At 40.2% G+C, this 21781-nt stretch overlaps 1 protein-coding gene across 1 annotated transcript in view; it reads left to right on the top strand.

Annotated features, from left to right (window-relative positions):
* The window catches only part of ROCK2 (Rho associated coiled-coil containing protein kinase 2), a 138016-nt gene that overhangs the window by 28028 nt on the left and 88207 nt on the right, over positions 1-21781 (top strand). Inside the window, 2 exon segments of the mRNA XM_032213235.1 lie at positions 19778-19859; positions 21161-21261. Of these exon segments, the coding sequence (XP_032069126.1) occupies positions 19778-19859; positions 21161-21261 (183 nt within the window).

Raw genomic sequence — 21781 nt, 5'->3', positions numbered from 1 at the left:
AAAAAATGGAAAATAAAAACCTTTTCAACAAAAAGAAATGTACTGTAATCACAATTTCAGAAGCTATATCCTTGAGATTAATGAAAACAGCGAGGCTTAATTTTGAGAAAAGTTGTTAGAATTAGCTATAGGTTTTTGGAGACTCGCTGTGATATAAATAGTTCATCTTTCCAGCCACAAATATTTCTGTTTAAGAAGAAAGGAGTCGTTTGCTCTAAAAATGATCAGCTTGCGTTAAAAGTATTGGAATGACAAACTTCCTTTCTGGAATTGGGACTGTGAGTTAACTTTGGTGTCTAATGCAAAAAATATTTTCCATTACATCTATTAATGAAGGCTAAGAACTTCATCTGTATTTCCCACTATATAGAATGAGGGGGTAGGGGTGCTGGGGGTGGGCATAGGAATGTCTACAGTTTTATGAGTTTGAAATAAACGGGTTATTTAATGGTATTTAGCTCTTTGTTTAAGGCAGATTCCATTCCTGAAAGTTTTTAGGTATTTAAAACTTTACACAGAAGGAAATTGAATCAAGATATTTTTAAAGTGTTCTGTTAGGGATCAGATTACTGATAAAAGCTACATTTTTATCCCAAGAATAGGGTATGCAGACTTCAGAACAAGTTCTTCTTTTGGATTGTTGTTCTAATTGCTTGAGAAATTTGGAAAATGTGTTAGAGATGAACAGCTAAATGCCTTACTAAGTAAAGTCCTAAACCTCCTCTGATATCACCGTCAAACAGTATTTTAATTTAAGTTACTTTCCAGAACATTTAAAGCAGGAATCCACATTTAATTATCAATTGTCTTTTAGTATTTCTTTTATCACCATCCAAGTCGACAATACATTATTTAGATCTATTCTATTATGTAGAAGATGATATTTTACATAATCTTTTTTTTATGATTATACTTTATTTCCACTTTCTTATAATATTTTATATTGTGTCTTTAGGTTTTACGTACAATATGTACAGACGGGTAAGGCGTGAATACATACAAATATTACGGTACTGTATATGTTGTGCAAATAAAACACAATAACAAATGAAAACAATAGCTGCCACGTAGCCTCCTCACACAGAAGATACTCAGTTGAGAAATACTTTCAAGAGATTAGTTGTAGGAAAGTCAAGAGACCTCTTCTAGACACACACACACACACACACACACACACCACAAAACAAACTGACTCTATTTTGAAAGAAAATCCATATATTCAGTGCCAGGTCTTTGTGTGAAATCCTGCATACGTTGAACTTGAACTGCACATCCAGAGATATTTAATCATTTAAAAATATATATATATATTTGAGAATGCTGCATGAGAATCTGTTCCAGGTCTTGCAGTTAAGAGCCGAGGTGGCGCAGTGGTTAGGGTGCAGTACTGCAGGCCACTTTAGCTGACTGTTATCTGCAGTTCAGAGGTTCTAATCTCACCGGCTCAAGGTTGACTCAGCCTTCCATCCTTCCGAGGTGGGTAAAATGAGGACCCGGATTGTTGTTGGGGGCAATATGCTGACTCTGTAAACCACTTAGAGAGGGCTGAAAGCCCTATGAAGCAGTATATAAGTCTAACTGCTATTGCTAGTTTAAGTTATCCCTAAGCAAACAGAGGTTTGTATCTCAGGATTTTCCTATAATGAGCTAGAGAGCCCTTCTGTTTACACAAAGTCATCTTTGTGACTGCAAGTCACCTGCAGATCAGTAGCAGATTGCCTCTGAACAGGAGAAGAAGACATCATAGGCTATTGGTGGGCTTCGTAAAGACATATTCTGGTCGCTGGTCTGCGGTGACTTTGATCTAATCCAGCAGGACTTTTCTTAAATTTTGTAGTTGGCTGGGTTTCTGCCACTTGCAAAAACCTCTTCTAATGCCACTTCCAATAAATCTTGAGTGGTGGAGTATGGGTTTTTTTGGGGTGGTGGTGGTGGTATAGTACAAGGCGGTGGTTTTTTGGGTGGTGGTGGTGGTATAGAAGACGTGAACACAAGAAAACTCATTCAATGGGCATTCTCTTCTCGGGATCCAAGCAATTAGAAATGTGTGAAGAAATACTGTTAACATTCGTTGTGTGAACCCTGCTGTTTTAGAGTTGTATTTTCCATCTTTTAAAAACAGATTGGGTATCTATTGGGGCGTGGGGCGGGAATGTACCTTGCCAGTGGAACTATAAAAGCAGTAATGCAATCATAAGTAGCAAAGAAAAATTCTAATCATAAAATGTATTGTCCCTTTGTAGTAGGGATATTTATAAAATCAAAATAATTTATTCTTTTCTATCTTAGTGAATAATTCTGTTCTGAAGGTGCAAAGGGAGCTGCGAATTTTGTTAGGGTCTTCATATATAAATGGATGGATGGATGGATGGATGGATGGATGGATGGATGGATCGATCGATCGATCGATAGACAGACAGACAGACAGACAGACAGACAGACAGACAGACAGGCATCTTAGGCAGCCATTAGCAACAGGGTTGTAGCAACAGGTTCCACCACAAAACTGCATTCGACTAAAGGGCGCTCGACGAAACCGCGTAGCTGACGTCATCACAGCGCGACAACAGCGCGGAGAAAAAAGCACGCTTTAAACGCTAAACCTAAAATTAACCCCTAAACCTAAGCCTAACCCCCCTAAACCTAAGCCTAAACCTAACCCTAAACCTAACTCTTAACCTAACGCTAAACCTAATCCTAACCCTAAACCTAACCCTAACCCTAAAGCTAACCCTAAACCTAACCCTTACCTTAAGTTGAATCGGCTTGCTTTCAAAGCGCTATTTAAAGCGTCCTTCTTTCTCCGCGCTCGCTGTTGTCGCCCTGTTGATGACGTCAGCGACGCGGTTTAATCGGGCGCGCTTTAGTCAAGCGCGGTTTTGTCGTGCCACGGTAGCAACATAATATAGTGTTCTCTGCAGTGGTGCATAGGATTGAGGGCAAAAGAGCTTCTCCTGAAGGCATGAAAGTCCCAAGCCTCCTTAAGGGATTTAGCTAGCTAGACAGTATAAAGTTTTCAGCGCACAACCTTTGTTTAACATGAGTTAAAACAAATTGCTTAAAATCAGCAAAGCAACCCCTATGGTAAATCGATAGTACAGTTATCTTACACAGTTTAATGACTGAAGGTAGGTGAAGCAGATGTTTTTGAAACAAAATGTTCTAAGTTTTGGATGACGAAAATCAAATCCTTGCATCATGAGTCTGTGATTGATATAGATGTGTGCTTTCAAAGAAGGATTCAGGTTATAAGGTTCAGGTTATGAGTCAGTTTAATTACTTATTTCTAGAAATCCTATTTAAGGATCAGGAGAAGGTTATATGATCCAAAATAGTTGATTACAAATGTACTTTGGATTAAGTAGATGCTGCCAAAATAAGATGTGACTTTTTAATCGCTAAGATACGTTGCAGAATACTCGTGCTTATATTTTTAGCAAATGATGAGTACGCTAATTTTATATATAGTAGTAAACTCAATTTTAAATCCGCAAGGATAGACGTATTCTTTTTCTGACTGCCAGTTGCTAAAACCATTTTTTCCCAGTTCAGGATGGTTAAATGTATGTGAAACTGATATTTCCACAGGTTTTAAATGAACAGCTGCAGGATTCTGATTTATAAATCTAAAGAATCCTTTCTCAGTTTGTCACTTTAATTAAAAGTAACAGGAAACATGGTAGGAAATAGGTATGTAAAAAAATATTAGCAGGGGGAATGTTAATTTATTTTCTGCTACTGCCAGATCAAATTGTAAAGTGATACTAAATGCAGGTAGTCCTCAACATAACAACAGTTCATTTAGTGATAGTTTGAAGTTACAACGGCACTGGAAAAAGTGATATATGATCATTTTTCACAACCGTTGCAGCATCTCCATGGCCACGTGATCAAACTTTGAATGCTTGGCAACTGGTTCAGATTTATGATGGTTGAAGTGTCCTGGGGTCACGTGATACCTTTTGTAACCTAATAAAAAAGTGTTGGAATTCATTGGTGGAATGTATTCCTATGCAACAACTACAATAGTATTCAGTATTCAGCTAGTGTTTACAGGTTTGGATCTATAGTATATACTCTGTGCTCTTTTGTTCTAAGTAGTGTTTCCTGTTACAGGTATAACAGTTGAGCAGTAAAGCACATGGTTACTGTACACTCTGCTCTGTGATGCTATATATAAATTTATAACACAAAGTCAGTGAGAAAGCCAGAACACTTAACAACTGTGTTAGTAACTTAACAACTGCAGTGATTCACTTAACAACTATGGCAAGAAAAATAAAAAAATGGGCCAAAATTCACTTAACAAATGTCTCACTGAGCAAGAAAAATTTTGTGCTCAGTTGTGGTTATAAGTTGAGGACTTCCTGTAGACTTGGCAGAGTTTTCCCTTTCTGTAAGGATTCAGAATGTGGAGGAATCCAGATCAAGGGTGGCGAATCCTAAATCTTTTGGCCATCTGTAGCCTCTAGGTCCGTGATGGCAAACCTATGGCACACGTGCCACAGGTGGCAGGTGAAACCATTTGTTAGGGCACACGAGGTATTGCCCTGACTTCGGCCTTCTTTTGAGGCCATTTTTCGGCCTCCGGAGGCTTCCTTGACAGTCCCCCCTGGAGGCCCTCCGGAGGCTTCAGGAGCTTCCTTGAAGCCTCCGGAGTGCCAAAAACTGGCCCTATGGGCAAACCTGAAGTTTGGGAATAGTGACTTCCAGTTTGCTCGTAGGACCGTTTTTCACCCACCAGAGCCTTCAGGAGGCTTCCCGGAAGGTTTCGGAGGTCGAAAATCGGCCCTATGGACAAACCGGAGGACACCATTCCTGAATTTTCAGGTACCCCCATAGGTCCATTTTTTGTCCTCCGGAGACTTTAGGGAAGCTCCTGAAGTCTCTGGAGGGCCTCCGGGAGGGGGCACTCTAGGTGCCGAGGTGGCACAGTGGTTAAATGCAGCCCTGCAGGCTACTTCAGTTGACTGCAGTTCTGCAGTTCGGCTGTTCAAATCTCACCGGCTCAGGGTTGACTCAGCCTTCCATCCTTCCGAAAGGCCACAAAAGTTATGAAACAGCATTTCTTCTAAGCTGAAATAAAAACCAGGTACAAATCAATGAGCTAAAATTCTGTTCTTTCCTGATGACTTCCTGCTATTATGGAAATGGGAATATGCTTCAATTGATTTAAAAAAACCTTGATGCTAGATTTAATAGTCAAGTACAACTAATGGTGTTCCCAGAAAAAGGAGGAACATGGATTAATTTCTCAGAAAACATCTTTCCAAAGGACCACTTGGCTATTGCTTCTAAACCCCGTTGCATTTCTTGCTGAAATTTGGAGGCATCACTGAAAATGTTCCTGTAGGTTGGGCAGGGAGGACCTGTCCTTGGCCAGATTTGTCCTGCGCAACCAAAGGTCAAGAAAGGTATTTTGGAGGCAAGTGCGAACAGCCTCTGTTTGATAAGTTGCAGCTGTAAATAGAATTGTGCTTGTGCAAAGAAGCCTTTTCACATTTGGATAGGAAGAGTTTTTTTTATTGTTGTTCCTCGTGGCTGCTTCTTCCATTATTCCATTATTCCATCTCACTATTGCCACCAATTGTTCCAGCCAGCATATACTCTTCCATCTGCTGTCCCACATAATTCCCTTGTCCCACATATCTCTTTTGTTGGTTGGTTGTCCTTGCTAGGGTCCAGGGGGGAAGAGGATCTTGCCTGCTTTGCTTCCTCTCATTTTTTTTTTTTTTTTGGTATTGGTATTTTATTATTTGTATGCCGCCCTTCTCCAGGAGGACTCAGGGCGGCGAACAATTCAAAGGGGAAAAAAAGGGGGAACATAAAAGACAAAATACAAATAATAAAAGTAGACAACAGTCGCACAACCATACATGTCGAGAGGGGAGGGAACTCATCACCCCCAGGCCTGCCGGCAAAGCCAGGTTTTGACGGCTTTTCGGAAGGCCTGGAGAGAGGTGAGGGTCCGAATCCCTGCGGGGAGTTCATTCCAGAGGGCCGGAGATGCCACAGAGAAGGCCCTCCCCCGGGTAATAGCCAGGCGGCATTGGCTGGTAGATGGCACCTGGAGGAGGCCAACCGTGTGAGATCTAATGGGTCTGTGGGAGGTAATTGGCAGCAGGCGGTCTCTCAAGTACCCAGGTCCAATACCATGAAGGGCTTTATAAGTTACGACTAAAAAAAAGTCCCTGGCTTTGTGGCCGAGTGATGCACATGTAAAGATTTTCCCTTTCTTCTGAAAGGAAGAGAGAAGCTCCATCATGGTTGGCCCTTGCACAGTCTACTACTACTGCAACGTGCTCTACATGGGGCAGCCCTTGAAGAGCATTCGGAGACTACAACTCGTCCAGAATGCAGCTGCGCGAGCGATCGTGGGTGCACCTCGGTACACCCACGTTACACCTATCCTCCGCGAGCTGCACTGGCTGCCTATTCGTCTTCGGATACGCTTCAAGGCGCTAGTCGTCACTTATAAAGCCCTTCATGGTATTGGACCTGGGTACTTGAGAGACCGCCTGCTGCCAATTACCTCCAATAGACCGATTAGATCCCACAGATTAGGCCTCCTCCGAATTCCATCCACTGGCCAATGCCGACTGGCGACCGCCCGGAGGAGGGCCTTCTCTGTGGCTGCTCTGGAACGAGCTCCCCGTGGAGATTCGAACCCTCACCACCCTCCAGGCCTTCCGCAAAGCCCTTAAAACCTGGCTGTTCCGACAGGCCTGGGGCTAATGAGCTTTTGTCCCCCCTCGAATGGTATGGTTGTTGTGTGCTTTTAAATTGTGGTATTGTTTTGTTTCGTGTTTTTTTTTCTTTTCCTTATTGGTACCCCCCCCCCCCCCCGCCTTGACTTGGGTTGTGAGCCGCCCTGAGTCCCCTTCGGGGAAAAGGGTGGCATAGAAATATAATAAATTCAATTCAATTCAATACATGAGAAGTAAGGGTGGCTGAACCTAATGAGGGAGAGAGAGAGAGGGAGGGAGGGAGGCCGAGAGAGCTCTCTCTTGGAATTTGGGTTCTATTGACTGCCAGGATATGCTATTTGCCTTATAATCTTGATTCCTACTGACTCTCCCGTCAGAATCATAGAAGACTCGGTATGATTTCTTGCAGATTCATGCTAACTGGAGTGAGATTTGCACCCCACATCATGTCTATAACTTGAGCTGTTGACATCTTGATTTTTCCATTACAGCAATCCAGAGATATATCAACAGATTATTGTTGGCCTCGTTTTGCAGTTTTGTTTTGGAAAAGAGCAAGATAGTATGTTTGTATAGGACGCATTGTGGATTGTCCTTGCTTGCATATTTCTTAATGTATTTAGAATTTTCCCAGATATATGCTATTTAGAATAGAAGCTTGGAAAAAAGAACAAGAGATGCCATGGACTGCACGTTTTACAGCTTTCGGTGCCATGACAGTCAGAACTAACAAATAAGACTTTGTAAGAAATCTGTGATAGATTTTGTATATATCCCGAAAGAGAAAATTCTAAATCTTGGCATGGTAATCAGACAATTATAGCACGTTCTGCCTTTGATGAAAATTACTACTTTTTAGGCATAAGTTATTTCCCATATTTTAATGAAGAAGAGTGAATACAGATTTGCAAGACCATCCTTACTGAGTCAAATGTGGCTTCTTGAGAAATGTAATAAATGGGAGAAAAAATTTCATCTTTCAAAACGAAATATAGTTCTCCATACAGTTCTTCTCAATCTATTTTGTTGAGTGCAAGATCTCAAACTTATTAGGGCAATTCTTTTGGAGTTATTTCTCCTTTTTATTTTACAGTCAACCGTTTGAAGTATTAAAAACAGTCAGAGAATCTGTAAATAGTTACTTGCTTCTTGGAACAAATTACATTAGCTAATTAAGTCTTTGTGCCTACTGCAGCATAGACAGAAAATATGTCATAACGCTTCTTAACTGTGAAAAGAAGAAAGACAGCAGATGGACTGTGGGATGTGAGAAACGAAGACACTTTTAAAATCTCAAAGAGTTATTTCTACTTACATATATCGTTGCATTAAAATTATGACTGGTATTTTTATAGAGTTAATAAGTTTGTTATCCAGTATTTCTCAGCGCACATAACACAGCATTCTTTGGTTTTGAGCTTCACTTCAAAGTACGATGGATAATGAAATAAATCCATGCACATAGTGCCTGAATATATTTGTACACATTTGCTTCCCTTTGCCACTTTTTTTAATGATAGCAAGAAGAATCTCAGAAGATTTAACATTTGTTAAAATGTTTTCTGTTCTTGGCAATTAATTACAGAAAGAGAATTATAAAGAATGATTGACTTCTTACTGCCTTGAAGATAACAATATCCTGACTTGAGAGACCGCCTGCTGCCAATTACCTCCCAAAGACCCATTAGATCACACAGATTAGGCCTCCTCCGGGTTCCGTCTACTAGCCAATGTCATCTGGCCACTGCCCGGGAGAGGGCCTTCTCTGTGGCGGCTCCGGCCCTTTGGAACGAGCTCCCCGCAGAGATTCGGACCCTCACCTCTCTCCAGGCCTTCCAAAAAGCCGTTAAAACCTGGCTGTGTCGGCAGGCCTGGGATCGATGAGTTCCCTTCCCCTCTCGAATCGTGTGGCTGTTGGTTGTTTTAAATGCCCTGTACTTTTTGTTGTAGTTTTTGTGTTTCCCTTCCCCTCCTTGGGTTTGTGCGCCGCCCTGAGTCCCGCTGGGAATAGGGCGGCATATAAATAAAATGAACCTCGAACCTGATTAGCAATTTGGGAACCAACATAGCTCTGAACAATTTCCATCAGTTCCCGCCCCCCGCCCCAGGCACAGTTATTGGTAAAGAGATTTATGGAACTCATGGTTGAATGTACCGTATTTTTCAGAGTATAAGACGCACCGGAGTATAAGACACACCCAGATTTTGAAGAGGCAAATTTTAAAAAAAGTTTTTGCACTCTGCAGACCTCCCAAAAACGGCTTGTTTTTCGCAAAAAAACAGGCCAATCTTTTGTCAAAAAAGGACATGCATAGCTTTTAGGAGTCTTATAGAGTGCGCCTGGGGGCTGTGGGGGGCAAAAACGAGCAGAAAATGACCCATTTTTTGCTCATTTCTGCCCTCCCCAGCCCACTCTGGAAGCCTCCTATAGGCTATGCATAGCCATTTTTGTGAAGGGGGATGGGTTTTTGCTGTATTCAGTGTATAAGATGCACCTAGATTTTCACCCTCTTTTTTGAGGGAAAACGGTGGGTCTTATACTCCGAAAATTATGGTATATAGCTCAAGAATATCTCCTTGGAGTTATTTCAGTTGCCTATAGAAATAGAAGTATGTTGAGATTCTACTTTTACATAATTCTGCTACAGGTGGGAGTTTTGCCAGCCAACTATGGATTACATTCTTACAAAATTGTCTGGTTTATTCATTTCTGAGGTAAGATTGACCCCATCCCTGCTTGCTTTCTGGAAAGCTCTTAACGTGCATTTTTTCCACCAACTCTGGGAATCTCATGAGGAGCCAGCCAAGAGGTGATGTGATAATTGTTTTCTCACTAATTGGTTTTTTTAATGTTTCATCTCTTATTTATTTATATTTGAGTATTTTAGAGTTTTTAATATTTATATTCATGGTTCCTCTCACTCCACCCCTAGATTCACGGATGAGAGGCTAAAGTATATTCAACATACATGTAAATATTAAATACATCAATGATTTTTAGTGACCGTTTAAGCTAACATTTTTAGGCTGCAGCTTTCAAGAAGTTCATGCCCTAATTTAATATTTTTTAGGGAAGTATGGGAGTTGAAACAGATATTCTTCATACTAGTGTGTGTCAGTGCTTAAGTCAGTGTATATGTCTCTCTATCTCAGTATAACATAAGGTTAATTGGGCTATAGATGCCCCTGAATCTACTAAGATGGCAAGTAGCTTAACACTTACCATTTTTAAAATCGAAAGTTGAAATAGCAATAGCAGTTAGACTTATATACCGCTTCATAGGGCTTTCAACCCTCTCTAAGTGGTTTACAGAGTCAGCATATCGCCCCCACAGTCTGGGTCCTCATTTCACCCACCTCGGAAGGATGGAAGGCTGAGCCAACCTTGAGCCGGTGAGATTAGAACCGCTGAACTGCAGATAACAGTCAGCTGAAGTGGCCTGCAGTACTGCACCCTAACCACTGCGCCACCTCGGCCCTTCCTGATGGCCTGATGGTCTTTCCACCATAAACGTTCAGTTAATTTATTACTGGCTTAGTAATAGTTTCCAAAATTTTCATTGAGCTGGAGAGAAGGATGGTTGCAGATTTTTGTTCCTAGTGAAAATTTTTAATGACCTAAAGATTTTTCTGGAAACACTTAAATATTTAGGGTAGGCCCTCCCTTGGGGCTGTTAAATTGCAGCAAATATTTTTGCACTGTGGCTAAACCTAGTAAGATTTCTGTCCCAAACACAGGGGATTCCAGCAGCATACACTAAATAAACAGAACGGTCTAATTCAGATATAGTGGGGACAAAAAAAATAATAAGATACCTTGGCTGGGAGGTCTAAGGACATTCTTGTGCATGTAATTGTGCTGACCCTGTGGATGTGTTTTGTTAGATAAAGCTATTTTTAGTTTTGGCAGACTTCAAGCTACAGCAAAAAGGGATAAGAGGAAGTCAACAGTGAAATCACTTTAATAACATATTTTCTACGTGAAGTGTTTTCTATCTATGAGGCCTAGACAGAGAATGTGTCATTTCCTGGAGCAGTTATCTTCAGTATTGATGGCCTGTTGTGTATACTCTCTCCGAGTGATGGGATTCAGCCGGTTCGTACCTATTCAGGAGAACCGGTTCGTAACTTTCTAAGCAGTTCGGAGAACCGGTTGTTGGAAGAAATCTTATTTTATTTTTTTCCCACTTTATAGGGCTAATCCTGTAAGGAAGGCAGGAAGGAAACATTCTGGTGTTGTTTCTACCCTCATCTTTATTGCCCTGCTTACAGAAACTGCCTCTCCGGTTAACCCTTATTACATTGTAACAGCTAAGGCGAAGCACCCATCGATGTGAGTTGGCCATGGCCACATTGTCACATAACCACCGAGCTATGCCTACCCAGCTGGTCATTACGGCAGAGAACCGGTTGTTAAATTATTTGAATCCCACCACTGCTCTCTCCCCTATCTCTTCATTCATCAGGGGTTCAGAACTCTACTACATAAGGAGCCATAATCCTAAAATCGTTGCTTTCTAAATATTGGCAGTAATTTTAAATACATCATAACATGCCTACATAACATATGTAGAGCCGAGGTGGTGCAGTGGTTAGAGTGCAGCACTGCAGGCTACTTCAGCTGACTGCAGTTCTGCAGTTCGGCTGTTCAAATCTCACCAGCTCAAGGTTGACTCATCCTTCCAAGGTGGGTAAAATGAGGACCCAGATTGTTGGGGGCAATAGGCTGACTCTGTAAACCGCTTAGAGAGGGCTGAAAGCCCTATGAAGCGGTATATAAGTCTAACAGCTATTGCTATATAGTTTGCAGATTGCATGTGCCCTGCCAAACAGTGTTGTGTGGTTCACCAGCATTTTTTGAAAACTCAACAATCGAATGTCACCAAGTGTCACTGCTATTAGAAAAGATCTGCGGCCATCACCTAGTTGTTCATAGCTGCTTCTCCCCAAAGACACATTGCCAAGCATCTCCAGTGCGTCCAGATCTTGCCGAAACTGGTCTTTCCATCGCTGTTGCCACACTGTTGCTGAATGGCTAATGGGCATGTAGTCTTATAGATTATTTTTAATGAGAGAGTATGGCTGCTTTCCCTACTATGAGTTGTGCAGGCCCATTTTATACGTAACATAGGACCAGTGGTGGGATTCAGCCAGTTCGCACCTATCCGGGAGAACCGGTTGGTAACCTTTTAAGCAGTTTGGAGAACCGGTTGTTGGAAGAAATCTCCTTTTGTTTCTTTCCACTTTAGAAGGCAGGAAGGAAACATTCTGGTTTTATTTCTAGTCTAATCTTTATTGCCCTGCTTACAAAAATTGCCTCTCCTGTTAACCCTTATTACATTGTAACTGCTAAGGCGAAGCGCCCATCGACGTGAGTGACCTTGAGTTGGCCACGGCCACCCAGTCACATGACCACTGAGCCACGCCCACCCAGTCGTTCATTAGGGCAGAGAACCGGTTGTTAAATTATTTGAATCCCACCACTGCATAGGACTGAGTGTCATGTAAACATGTGAAAAAGATATATATGATTATGGTTTCGAGTCTTCTCTTTCTCTTTTACTGCTTGGTTATTGAGGGAATATGGCAATTTTAGAGATTCTTAAGCAATTTTAGAGATTCTTAAGCAGCAACTATATAGCTAATACTGATTAATCAAATCTTTTCAAGGAGGGACTTAGGTTTAAAGTTAACTTGTTGAACATACATTCCCTGCTGAAAAAAGTAGCAATAAATAACAAGCAAATTTTGCTCAATTAATTTTTATTGTTAAGATATTTACTTAAACTAACAGGCAGTTTAGCAGTTGCTTCATTTTGCAGTTACAACAGTGATGGAAAAGTTAACTTTTCAACCATTGCTTGAAAAGATGCATCAGTTTTTTTAAAACAGGTATAGTTTTAAAGAAAAACATTCTGAGTAATATATTCATTTTCGTGACCCGTCAAAACCGCGGAGGACAAAATCGCGCTCGACGAAAGCGCGCATTTGACGTCATCACAGCGCGACGAAAAAAATTAAAAATTGAAATAAAATTAAAATTAAAGCAAGCCGATTCACATAAAGGTAAGGGTTAGGTTAAGGGTTAGGTTAAGGGTTAGGGTTAGGTTTAGAGCGTTAGGGTTACGTTTAGCGTTAGGTTAAGGGTTAGCATTAGGTTTAGCGTTAGGTTAAGGGTTACGTTTAGGGTTAGGTTAAGGGTTAGGTTTAGGGTTAGGTTTGGGGGGGTTAGGGTAAGGTTTTCGCTTTATTTTTACATTTTTCGATCACAGCACGATGTTTTCGTCGCGCTGTGATGACGTCAAATGCGCTTTTCATCGAGCGCGATTTTGTCCTCCGCGCTTTTGTGGTGGAACCTTCATTTTTACCGCATACATTCTTTCAGGTGTCCATTTGAATAGGATTTAAGCAAGAAGTATGCAGAAAGAATGAGCACTTCTTTTAAGGAAGCTGTACAACAGTGTCTGAGTGTGATTGTATGATGCAAGGGACACGGTGGTTCAGTGGCTAAGACGCTGAGCTTGTCGATCAGAAAGGTTGGCAGTTCAACGGTTTGAATCCCTAGTGCCACGTAACGGAGTGAGGTCCCGTGACTTGTCCCAGCTTCTGCCAACCTAGCAGTTCGAAAGCGCGTAAAGATGCGAGTAGAAAAATAGGGACCATCTTTGGTGGGAAGGTAACAGCGTTCCGTGCGCCTTCGGCATTTAGTCACGCCGGTCACATGACCACGGAGATGTCTTCAGACAGTGATGGCTCTTCGGCTTGGAAATGGAGATGAGCACCGCCCCCTAGAGTCAGCAACAACTAGCACATATGTGCAGCTGGAACCTTTACATTTATGATTGCGTGGCCCAGAGAAAGATAGGAAATCAAACCTGGAAATTCTTTTTTTGAGGCAGCCACATTTCAGGTTGCTAAGCATGGCTGCTTCAAGACTTCATTTGCACATGCGTGTTCCTATAAGGCTGCTTTATTTCGCTCTGGCAGAAAGCACTGCCTGCGCATCTGTACACATGTGCAAGCAACTTGGGAAAGCCTTTGAGGTAGCCACGCTGCCTCTGGGAAAGGATGTGTCTGTTTCAGGGAGGAGCAGAAGGCAATTTCAGTCGATTTGTTGAAAGGCACTTTGCCGAGTGTCTTTTGAACAATATGAACCACCCAGAACCTTCGTGATTAACATGCCGAGAGAAGTGGGCGGTCATCTTGACTGCAATTATAAAACGACATACATTGTATGATATACAATTCTAAGTGGAGCGGGTTTCCTGCTTCTTGCTAATGAGGGAGTTACGTTAGCATCCTTTTTTTATGTTGCATCATTCATCCCGTTATTGTTTAAAAAGCTTTTAAATACTTAGCATCCCCTGAAAAACAAAACAAAACCCCAAACTCCATCCCACACCAAATACACACACAGGCACACAAAATCCAGCCAAATGATGGATCACAGTTGGAAACAGAAACAGTGTTGTCTTTGTCATGCTCTGACGAATGTTATTCCATAGGGTGTTTCCTATGGAAGAGCCGTAGTTGTCACTGCCCATCAAACCTCTGACATCCGAGGAATTTGGAACAGGGCCTTAAATGATGAATAGATCATATGATGATAGACACAGAGGAGAGAATGATCTGCGAGATACCACAGTCCTAGACCTCAATCCATTTATAACTTTGAAGACATCATGTATTGTGTTCTGGGGACAAAATACTACCCAGGTCTCTCAAATAAGGATATATATATATTTATCTATCTATCTATCTATCTATCTATCTATCTATCTATCTATCTATCCATCCATCCATCCATCCATCCATCCATCCATCCATCCATCCATCCATCCATCCATCCATCCATCCATCCATCTATCTATCCTAATCTAATCTAATCTAATCTTATCTATCTATCTATCTATCTATCTATCTATCTATCTATCTATCTATCTATCTATCTATCTATCTAATCTTGTATGCCGCCCACTCCGGGCGGCTCACAAAAGACAAGGGAAAGGGGGAAAACGAGACAAAGACAACATATTAAAAACAAAACCAACATAAACCAACACTTCCCCCTCCTCTCCCAGATTTCCCTGCTATATCATTGTTTTGACCACAACATAGTTCTCTATTTATAGTGGGATATATCTGTTTTTCTGGCCTTCAAAATTTAATTTATTTAAATCTAATTTTGATTTTTATTTCAAGAAGCAAAGAATGGACGCTAATCAAGGAGAGAAACAACTTAGAACTAAGGAGATATTTCCTGACAGTTAGAACAATTAATCAGTGGAACGACTTGCCACCAGAAGTTGTTGAATGCGCCAACACTGGAAGTTTTTTAAGAAGAGATTGGACAACCATTCATCTGAACGGGAATAGGGTTTCCTGCCTAAGTAGGAAGGGTTGGACTAGAAGACCTCCAAGGTCCCTTCCAACTCTTGTCATTCTGTTCTGTTCTTTTCTGTTCGGTTTAAATAGTGATTTATGCACTAGTGAAGGAGCGTCTAGAATAATTTCTAAATGCGTTCTTCTTGTTTGTTTTTAACCTGAATACATACTTTGTGGTACTTCAAGGAGAAGGAGAAAGTTCAGTTTTGAAAAATATGCAACATAAAAAGCGATTTGTTAGGGTTTCTTTTTGCCCCAAGTAAATCTAACAAAAAAATGGAATGATGATCTTAGTACTAAGGAAACAGGTGAACAGTTATAAAATCAGCTCCAATTTATTTAATTGTTTTGGATGGATTGGAAAATATTTTTTTTACCATAATGTGTTACAACAACCACCATTTTTAAATAATATTAATATTGTTTTTTATAGTAGTTTCCTTAGATTAAAAAGTAGTTTTAGAATTAAAAAGTAGTTTTTGAATTAAAAAGAGCCGAGGTGGCGCAGTGGTTAGGGTGCAGTACTGCAGCCACTTCAGCTGACTGTTATCTGCAGTTCGGCTGTTCAAATCTCACCGGTTCAGGGTTGACTCAGCCTTCCATCCTTCCGAGGTGGGTAAAATGAGGACCCGGATTGTTGGGGGCAATAATGCTGACTCTGTAAACCGCTTAGAGAGGCCCTATGAAGCGGTATATAAGTCTAACTGCTATTGCTATTGCTAGTTATCTTTGCAAAAAACAACGGCATGCATTTTTAGTTTACTTGGTTTTTAACTTTTTAAATTAAAGATATGTAATTTCGGACAGGACAGTGCAAAAAATAAAATAAAACATTGCGTGGCTAGTTAGTTCAATCTTCACCATTTTTTTCATAGTTGAAAAGCAAAGACATGCTTCCCTGGTTCATCGGCTCACCAAATCCGTAATGTTGTATTAATTTAGTTACCGCAAATAAGAAATACTCTTTTTATACCATGGTGTTGCTGTTAAGGGTTGGGCATGATTTCTACTGTAATTTTCTTTAAAAGGCTTCAATTTCCCCCCCATGGCTCTGAAATTTGAAGAACGCTTTTGAAAACCGCAACTGGTATAAAACACAACATTCTGATTCCTGGCAGGCATAACCTGCCAAGAGCATGTTACACCTGTATTTCAGTGCTCTGCATTAGTCACCACTTGGTTTCTGGATATAATTCACCGTGATGGTTTTCACTTACAAAGGCATATCTGGCTTGGCACCTGGATGCTTTCAGAACCTGCTTCTCCTAACAGATCACCTTGTTTATTGTGTTCATCCCAGAAGGTTGATTGTTGTGCTTCTATAAACCGAGAGGAATTAAAAGACACAAGATGACTGCTTTTCTGTTGTTGCCCCAATCCTGTAGTTTCCTCTTAAAATTAAAGTTTAACTGTTAAATTTGTTCTGTTTATAATGCTATCGTCCTACACTTTTATTATGAGACACACACACACACAGGTAGTCCTCAATTTACCACAACTTGTTTAGTAACTGAAGTGACAAGGGGGCTGAAAAAAGTGATCTACAATAGTTTTCTGTTCTGACCCCCCTCGTTCCACACCAACACACTCTGAGCCAAAGATAAGTTATGGCATTTAATTAACAGACAGACAGGTCTTTGGGAGCAAACTAGCACAGACAAGCTTGGGCAGCAATCCAGCACAGATAAGACTTGGCAGCAATCCAGCCTGCCAAGCTCACAGTAATGTTCTCCGACATTCGTTCCTGCGTTGACTTCTGCAAAAGGGGCGTGTGCACAAGCAGTCCTTTTATAGTCTGGAGAGGATCCTAATTACCACCAGCTGAGTGCAATTACCTCCTGTAACTGTGTAATTGTTCCTTACGCCTACTAGCTCTCCGGTGCCAGGCATCCAGGAACAACTCACTGTTGACATCCGGATCACACTCCCTTGTCTCCTCCCCACTGGTCCAAGGCTCAGCTGCCTCCTGGTGGCCAACCAGTGTCTCTGCACCCTGCTTGGAGTCGGAACCCTGTCCAGGGTCCTCCACATCCTCCAGAGCCGACTCAGAGGGCCCCTCGCTGTTGGAGTCTGGTGGCAACTCCAACAGCTCCTGCTGGGCCACAACAGTTTTCACTTAACCATCGTTGTAACATTCCCATGGTCATGGGATCAGAATTTGGATACTTGGCAACTGGCAGGTATTTATGACATTTGCAGTGATTCCCTTTTGCAATCTTCTGACAAAGACAGTGAGGAAGCCAGATTCACCTAACAACCATGTTATTAACTTAACAACTGCAGTGATTCACTTAACAACTGTGGCAAGGGCATAAAATGCGGTGAAAGTCACTTAACTGTCTTGCTTACGAATGGAAATTTTGGGCTCAGTTATGGTTGTAAGTCGAAGAGTACCTCTATTACTTGCGTATTAGTGGCTATTTTATTGTTGATTGTTACTGTAAACTGCCCTGAGTCTGTAAAAAGACAGATTAAAAGTATTTGATATATTTGAAGGTTGATTATTGATAGGCGGGTTTAAAACTAACTAACCAACCCCCAATACTTTAGCAGTTAAGGGTTCGTCATGGTACGGATTGTTGTAACTGAGAATGTTGGCAAAAAAATAAGCTGGAGACTGAAGTTTGCTGAATTTGTTTTGTAGTGTTTATATACCGCTTCATGTTATTTGTCATTTTGAGGATGTGCTGAATTCCTCCCAGATTTCAACAGCATCAGGACTAAAATAGTTTTTTCCCCTGTAAGTTGATTAGGCCATTGAAGTAGGCTTTAATATAGATATTCAAGGTTTTGATCTCATACTGGTAATCTTTCTTGTAATAGATCTATCAATTTCTTCATGATTTAATTGCAAATGACTAACAGACTGGCTCTTGATATAGCACTCCAAATAATTCGTGGATATATTCTGTCAAACATCTTGTAAGATTGATTAGAATGAATTACTTTCTTTAAAACAACAGCTCCAAAATACTACAAAAATGAATGGAGGATATATTACATGACCATTTCAATTGTATGCTGTTAGAATGTGGATTTCCTTGCTTTTTCCCCCTAATGATATTAATCAATTGTGAAGACTCACAAAATGGGCAATATAAATACCAAGAGCAACATTAGCAGCAAATTAGAATGATGCATACATTTTGGAAATGTCCATGACTTTTAAATATTCTGTTTCTACAATTATTTGTTTGTGTTCTATGATTGTAAGAGATTCTCATGCTCACTCTCAGCCGAGGTGGCGCAGTGGTTAAATGCAGCACTGCAGGCTGCTTCAGCTGACTGCAGTTCTGCAGTTCGGCTGTTCAAATCTCACCGGCTCAGGGTTGACTCAGCCTTCCATCCTTCCGAGGTGGGTAAAATGAGGACCCGGATTGTTGTTGGGGGCGATATGCTGACTCTGTAAAACCGCTTAGAGAGGGCTGAAAGCCCTATGAAGCAGTATATAAGTCTAACTGCTATTGCTATTGCTCTCTTGAGCATTCTTTTGTTACCTGTTAAGAGAATAGCCTCCTCACCCGTTTTCACAGGAGCTGAGTAGCTGAGTCCCTTTTAAAGTGGAAATCCAATTGCTGACATTTATGTCACTTTATCCTATTCTCTTTCAAGATACTTTATTAACGAAACTCTGAATATCTTGCTCTTTCTGGAGGTGGAACTTGAAATTTTCTTTTATGGTGGCTCATTTGCGGGAAAGAAATGCAAGTATTAGAAGAATGCACAGTCTTGTAGGGGAGAGGTTTATAGTGTTCCCAGGTATTCATTAAGTGTTTGGTTATGAGTGGAAATTTATATTAAAATAAATTGATAATATTTAAAATGCTTTTTAGTTGTTTGTTTTTGCTGTGAAAAACTAATATGGGTACCCTCCTGTTTCTGGAAAGTCTTGCAAAATTTGCAAACTTCTGCGCAAAGTTTAGAACAGGGGTAGTCAACCTTTTTATACCTGCCACCCATTTTTGTATCTCTGTTAGTAGCAAAATTTTCTAACCGCCCACCGGTTCCACAGTAATGGTGATTTATAAAGTAGGGAAGTAACTTTACTTTATAAAATTTATAAAGCACAGTTACAGCAAACCCTTACCGCCCACCATGAAAGCTGGAACGCCCACTAGTGGGCGGTAGGGACCAGGTTGACTACCACTGGTTTAGAATGATTGACTTGGTGATACTTAATTCCCTTTTTTTTGTGTTATACATATCAGAGTAGTTAATGTATTTACCTGAGATTAGAAGAATATTTGTTACAGTTCATGATGAAGATGACAAATGGCATAACTAAAAATACTTTAATCGATTTATATTGCTTTTACTACTCTTCCCTCCCCCCCTACCTTTGGGTGTGCAAATCTGCTAGATATTTTGGAGGGGCGGGGTGTGGGGGGAATGTGGACTTTGCAATGAACAGCATGATTTCACATCCAGGTTTAAAAGAAGTAGGGTCAACCTCCTGTTGCCTGAATGGAGACATTGCACTGGTGACCTAGTGATAATTGTACCGTCAAAAAGGATCTTTATTTTTCCTTTGGGGAAGGGAAGTAGATCTAGAATGTAATAAAGAAAGTTCTTGATAGGTGTTTGAGTGCCAGCACTGTTTGAATGATCCAGACATCATGGTGTAAGGGAAGGTGAGATTTCTAAAATAATCTTCCTTTGTTTTTCCCCTTTTTCTTTTTTTTTAGGATGGTTTAAAGTCCTTAGTCCTTGATCTGGATTATCCAGCACTGAGGAAGAACAAAAACATAGACAATTTCCTTAACAGATGTAAGTTTTTCTTATGTATAAATAACCCCATGTAGATGAAGAATATTTTTATATGTATTTATAACATTTTTATTTGCTTTATCCACATACGCTTGCTCCTCATTTCTAAAAGAGATTTGCTGTCACAATATTATGATAATGGACTCTGTCAAGAGTAATTTAATATAATATATTCTGGAACTCTGAAACTACATAGTTAGTTTCTGACAAAATGGGAGAACCAGTTGGTATGGTGGTGAAAGGTATTACTCTAGAAATCAGGAGGTTGTGAGTTCTGGCCTTACCTCGGGCACAAAGCCAGCTGGGTGACTTTGGGGCATCAAACACATTCAGCTCTGAAAAACAGGCAGTGACAAACCACTTTTGAAAGATTATCTTGCCAAGAAAGCTGCATGGATTTGTCCATGCCATTGCCAGGATTCAAGACTAACTTGAAGCGTCTCCCTCTCTCTCTGTAGAGAGATCTAAAATAGCATGATTTGATTCAAAAGGTCAGTGATAAAAAAGTTAAAATATGATATTTTAAGGTACTTTAACATTTCTTATAATTAAATTTCATAGTTAAAAGTATTCCCGATTATGGTGGGTAAAGTTAGCAACTAATGCCGTTTTAACGAAAATGGCTTTATTTTGTTTTGCTATTTATGTAGACAGGTAGTCCTTGACTTCTAACCATTCATTTAATGACCATTCAGAGTTACAACAGCACAGAAAACAGTGACATGACCCAATTTTCATGCTTATGACTATTGCAGCATTCTCACACGCCATATGATCAAACTTGGGGTGCTTGGCAATTGGCATATACTTACGATAGTTGCAGCATCCCGAGGTTCTGAGATTGTCATTTGCAACTTTCTGAGGGAGCTTCTGACAAGCTAAATCAATGCGGAAGCCAGATTCGTTTAACAACCACAGGATTCACTTAACAACTTCACAATTCACACAACAGTCCTGTCCAAAAATGTGGTAAAATGGGGCATGACTTACTTAATAACTGTCTTGCTTGCAAAATAAATTTTGGGGTCAATTATGGTCATGAGTTGAGGGATACCTGTGTTTATGGATTTAAGGCCTGCTTTTTCTTATTTTACAAAGACAATACTTTCCACTGTACTTTTTAAAAGGATCTGTTTTCTTTGTGCATTGCCCTGAAAATACAACCTGACATTGCAGATTAAATGGTCCATGCCATTCGTAATTACTAGTCTTAAATTTCTGTATTGTTAGTGTCTTAATGTGTATTATCCTTGGCGGATATTATTTTAATAGCACAAATATTTTTCTTTAAACTTTTTCAGATGAAAAAATTGTACGAAAAATGCGTGATCTTCAAATGAAAGTGGAAGATTATGATGTTGTTAAAGTGATTGGAAGAGGAGCATTTGGTGTGGTACAGCTGGTAAGAACTTAATATCAACATAAAACAATTGGGTTTCCATTAATTCTCTTTAAGAATAATGTCTTTCTTTATGGCCACACTCCTTCATATTAACTTGCCTCAAGTTTCTTAGGTTAGTGAGTAATCTCAGAATAATTTAAAGTTATGTATACATAAAGTAAATTAAACCATAGGCAAATATAAATAATGTGATTTGAAGCAGAAGTACATATTAATTTACACTGATAAGTATGAACTAATTATGGATTACCAGTGCTTTAATAGAAAGTTTGTGAAGATTACAAAATAGTGAATGGCCATTTTTTTAAAAGAAAAAAAATTAGATAATTAGATAGGCAGATAAAAGAAAGTATAACTTTATGTAGTGCATTGACATGGAATCAGTTACAAAATTTAATGATGGTGAACAACCTTGCTATATTGGATAAATTGTGGGATGATGAGGGAATTAGTGGCCTGTTGCCATGATTGCATATTATCTCCAGTAATGGAAGCATTGGTTTATTGATTCCAGTTATAA

This window comes from Thamnophis elegans, chromosome 3 (assembly GCF_009769535.1).
Source record: "Thamnophis elegans isolate rThaEle1 chromosome 3, rThaEle1.pri, whole genome shotgun sequence".
NCBI classification, from domain to species: Eukaryota; Metazoa; Chordata; class Lepidosauria; order Squamata; family Colubridae; genus Thamnophis; species Thamnophis elegans.
The sequence above is the reverse complement of the archived record's forward strand: the minus strand, read 5'-3'. Positions and strand labels throughout refer to the sequence as shown.